Raw genomic sequence first — 5,172 nt, forward strand, 5'->3', positions numbered from 1 at the left:
CTACTCTTTGATAAGCAGCTAAACAGGTAGAGGTGTCATGCAAAGGAACAGAAGACAAGAACAAATATACAAATATACACAAAAAAGAGCCACAGACTAGTACAATGGGAAAGGATGTTACTGGGAGGAGAAAATTGCAATGTTTTAATCACTGTGGTGTTGGAAAAAAATGGTACAATGTAACCACAATCAATCAAAAAAGTGGATTGAGCTGGTTATCAAACAAAGAGAACTATTCTGGTGGTGGGTGTTGGGTTTAGCTGCATCAGATGAGTGAGGGCTGAATTGTCTAGTGAGTTCTGAGAGGGTATTTGTCTCTGTTCAGTTTCTTATACTTAGATTGGATTATCAAATCTTCACGTGTGTTAGTGTTCTTCCTGAGGGTGGGCATCCAAGGGAGAAATAACACTGAATTCCCAAATGTATTGGTAGTGGCTAAGTGGTGTGTGTGAATTTTGGACTGTATGCACTGGAGTTTCCGTTCTCTTTGCGGTTTTGTATCACAATGCCTCTGCTCTTGTCTGCTTATTTGATAATGAGGTCTTTGTAAGATTCAAGATTTTTTAGGGCTCTTATTTCCGATGGATTTAAGTTGGAATGTTTTTTGGAACTGGTCATGCTGCAACTGTGGAGGGGATTTGCCTAGGTTGTATGATAAAAGGCATTAATGAAAGACCCTTTGGACCGATGGGGATAGAAGACCAAAGGTGGTCTAAATGTGGTGTGCATGATTTCTGGATTGACAAGGTAGTCTATGTCTTCACTGAATGGGTGATTCTCCTCAGTCAGTTCTCTGAGGATGGCCAGGATTTCGCCCATAAGTCTGTTCTAGTAGTTCCCATTGGGATTGGTCTTGGGGAAAAATGTTACTGCAGTCTTCCAATTTTCCAATGGTTTTTAGGAGGCAATAGTGTCTCTTCAGATTGAGATTGCATATAAATTTGTTGAGATCCTTAAATAGAGTGAAAGGGTTGGGTTTTGCCTCGGGCGCAACATTAAGGCCTTTTTTTAAAGATGGAGGATTCTTCTGAGGTTAGGGCAAGGTTTGAAAGATTAAATATTTTTTATTGTAGACTGTTCCTGTAGCATGTTTTTTCTTTTTTTGCAGTGTTTTCCTCCTCTAGTTCCTTTTCTTTTTTTCTTTCTTTTTGAGGGTTGGTTGGGTCCCAGGTCTAAAAAAGGAAAGGTTGCCTGTTTTTCAATTGGGAGTTTGATGGTAGTGGAGTTGATTGGTATTGCTTCCGCTTCTATGGGGATGTGAGCATTTTCCTGGACCTTTTCAGGAGAAAGCTTGCCCTCGATGTGATGATAGGAAGATGTCGATTGATCAGAACTTGAGAAGTGGTCAAGGGAGCTTTGTGTGATGGTCTTCTGAACAGGTAAATTGTTGGTATGGTCATGTGTTGACTGATTTTTAGAGAGTTGTGGTTCCTTTTCTTGGGGGCCTGTTCAGTGGTTGGGGGATAAATGAGGTTCAATGGCTTTTCTTGCCTGTTGAATGGTGACAAATTTTCCAATCTTCTGGCACCACACTAGGGTGGCTATTCTGGTGGTAGGTGTTGGGGTCAGCTGCATCGAAGGAGTGAGGGCGGAATTGTCAAGTGAGTTCTGAGAGGGTTTTTCCCAATTGAATACTCTGTTGTGGGTATAATTGGATTTGTCTCTGTTCAGTTTCTTAGACTTAGATTAGATGATCAAGTCTTCATGTGTATTAGTATTCTTCCTGAGGGTGGACATCCAAGAGGGAAATAAGATGGCATTCCCAAATGTATTGGTAGCGTGTGTGTGTGAGTGGTGTGTGTGAATTTTGGACTGTATGGACTGGAGTTTCCGTACGTTGTTCGATAACCAGCTCAATCCACTTTTTGTGCAGAACTCGGCCAAGAGCTGCCACTCTTTTTTCAGATCGTAATCTAGGAAATTTCAGTATTTTTTGATAAGAAAGGCCTCTGGCGGAAATTGCCAGTTCAATGTATTTCTTAGGAAAACGAATGTCCCACCATTGTTAACTCTCATGATTGATCATGTTTTGTAACTGTAAAAAGTGTTTTTGTTTATTGGTAATAGAAGTTACTCAGGCTGAGGCTGGGGCGGTGGGGGTGAAAGGGTTGGGGCCAGAACCATCTGAGAAGATCTGTTCCCATTTCTTTGTTCTACATGCATCTCTTGTCTCCATGGTTATGGTAGCAGGTGCGGCTCAAAGGGATAACTCACCTTAAGTGTTTGTTAAACAGCGCAAAGTTTTCCTTTTCAGTTTGATCATTGTGGTTACATTGTACCATTTTTTCCAACACCTCAGTGATTGCAACATTGTCATTTTCTCCTCCCATTAACATCATTTGCCATTGTACTAGGCTGTGGCGCTTTGTGTATATTTGTTCTTGTTTTCTACAATTATTACATATCCCTTTCTAGATCAAACAGATTTTCTTAACAAATAAAAATCAATAATTAACTAAACCATATCAAGTTCCATAGAACAAAAGCAGAGTTTGCCTATTTGACGATTGGAAATAGCCACTATGTAATATACAGGCACTGCATTAACACATAACACATAAGCAGGGCCCCAAAACAGGTTGTCGTACACCCTGCATAGTAGTGAGGAAAATAATTATTTGAACCCCTGCAGATTTTGAAAGTTTGCCCACTTACAAAGAAATGAAAGGTCTATAATTTTTATCATAGGTGTATTTTGAATGATAGAGACAGAATATTAACCAAAAATCCAGAAAAAAAAACACACGATACAAATGTTATAAACTGAGTTGCTGTTCAGTGAGTAAAATAAGTATTTGATCCTCAAGCAAAACATGACTTAGTTTTGCTTGGAGATCAACTGTGTCTGGTCTGCCGCCAACAAAAAAAACACTTTGTGCCCAGTTGACAACGATTTTCACTATCAATTATTATTGATTTAGTCGATCAGTTGTATCAGCCCTATTTAGAAACATAGCTTCTTGCACTGTATGTTAATGAGAGGAAGCTCGTACTGTTCCTGGGCTTTCCATAAGGGCAACTATAGCATTCACATTGAAATTGTACAGTAAAGCTGTGTACACACAGTGAATTTTGTCCAATTCAGAAGGCTTTGGTCAAAATTTGATTTGGTGGGACCCTATTCCCTCGAGAAAAGTCAATCATTAGATTGACTTTTGCCAAAGGAACATGTAAAAAAAATCTTTGGCTGAATGGTGCTTGCAGACAAGCAGCTGCAAACACTAATTGGGTATTCTGACAGCAGCCTGTGCAGCTGTCAGAATAAAAAGCACACAGCAGGATATTCATTTATCCACACTGTTTAGCATGGATGGAGACATTTTTTAATATATTTCTTCTTCTTTCAGTCCACAAGTTAACGAAAAAAATATAACCGTTTATACCAGTGGTCTCAAAGTACTGGCCCGCGAGCCGGTACCGTGTGGCCCACAGCCAGCTGACAAGTCAGGTACTTAGTGACCGCGTACGTGACTTGAGGGAGCAGCTATACGGTCTGCATCTATGTCAGATGCAGACCGCAGAGCTGCTCCTGTCAGCTCCTGCACTGAGATCCTTTCGGCCAGAGCTCAGTTCAGAGCTTTGGTTGAAAGGATTTATTAGTGAGGTCTGCAGCAGACCTCCCTAATCACCGCTAGAGAACCAGGAATCGATCTGCCTCCTCACAACCTCCTCCCTGCAAAAAGGTAAGCAGGAGAGGGGGCTCTGTATGTTATTTTATATTTATATGTGGGTATGTGTGCGGGGGGTTTATTATTTTATATGTGGGGGAGTGTAAAATGGCACTTTTGGCATAATGCCGAAAGTGCAATTTTCTGTCCGATACAGCGGTGCATCCGTGTATTCTCTCCTCCCCGTTGGGTGCTGCTCTGTGTCCCAGGGGGAGGAGAGAAACTGTGACAGCCGGCCGAGCGCTGCGGGAGATGAGCGCTGAGTTATCGCTGAGTGTTTGTACATAATTGAGGGCATAGTATGGTTACTGTGTCCTCAATTATGAATGAATGGGAAGTAGGGATGCACAGATACTTTTCGAGTACCAGTGCAGATACTTGGCATTTTCATGAGAACTACCAGGGTTGCAGTGGTTGCAGCTGGGACCTGGCTCTGGCACTCCACCACTGTCCTGAAATCATTAGTCTGTATTGTTTTAGAAAAACTGTCACATGACAATAAACAAAAATGTATCAGTACTCGTACTTGTAAGTACTCGGCAAGTACCAGTACTCGTACTCGCAAAAATGGTGTCTGTGCATCCCTTTATTTATATTTATATAAACAAAATCATACAATAAAACAGAGATGTACAAATCCCGGGAGCTCCATGTGCTCCTTACAAATGACAGCTGCCTCCTAATTTTTGAATTTTTCTCTAGTGTAGTCTAGTCTTTAGTGAGCTCAAAAGTATCGGTACATGTACTCGTACTTGTACCGAGTACTGTACTTGGTATCTGTGCAACCCTACATATTACTTTTTATTTTTGCATTCATTTTACTCCAAAATGGTCTTTATTGAATAGTATTATTGAGTGTACTGCAAAATAACGAAATGCAAAGCAATCTCAGGAAGGAGGTCACAGCAAAGTTATAGTAAAGTTGACAGCAGTAAATAGAGTTAACAGAGTGACTCTTGAAGAAATATAGACATCAAGGAACACCTCATCTACTTATATACCTACCTTCCACAGGAGAGGTCTTTAACCTCCGACAGATGTTAGGAACTCCACCATATGTATCCCTTATGCGGGTGACTGCCTCTTCACCTCTTAGCTCCATCTGCTCTCTCAGTTCCTGCACACTGCAGCCAAAATCTCCTTCATAGTTGCCATAATTCAAAGCAGAAGCACAATGGTGGTCAGATGAATTGTCAGTAGAATTGTTTGCCATTTTTGAGTATAGTATGGCACTTCAAGTCTAGATGAATAGTTTTTTCTCGTCTCCTACTTTTTCTCTTCCAGTTTCGAAGCTCCTTCTTTATGCTGAACTTTTATCAGGTATTTACAGAGAGTATTTTGAGACAGAAAGAGTTAACAGTATGCACAGTATTGTTCCTGGTAAAAGCTGTTATGTTGTCCAGTGTAGCTGAAGACCATGGATGCTGATAGAAGGGGCTTAAAAAAATGAAGAAAAGAACTTTCATTAAACTAGTTTCACTGATGCCACAGACAAAAACACTTA

At 40.7% G+C, this 5,172-nt stretch overlaps 1 protein-coding gene across 1 annotated transcript in view; it reads right to left on the reverse strand.

Annotated features, from left to right (window-relative positions):
- LOC108804864 (plasma membrane calcium-transporting ATPase 2-like) overlaps positions 1-4,881 on the reverse strand; it is a 106,921-nt gene extending 102,040 nt beyond the window's left edge. Inside the window, exon 1 of the mRNA XM_018576774.1 lies at positions 4,674-4,881. Coding sequence (XP_018432276.1) covers positions 4,674-4,881 — 208 coding nt within the window. The remainder of the gene's footprint in view (positions 1-4,673) is intronic.
- Between the last annotated feature and the right edge of the window lie 291 nt (positions 4,882-5,172).

This window comes from Nanorana parkeri, unplaced genomic scaffold (assembly GCF_000935625.1).
Source record: "Nanorana parkeri isolate BGI_ZX_2015 unplaced genomic scaffold, ASM93562v1 scaffold77, whole genome shotgun sequence".
Lineage (NCBI taxonomy): Eukaryota > Metazoa > Chordata > Amphibia > Anura > Dicroglossidae > Nanorana > Nanorana parkeri.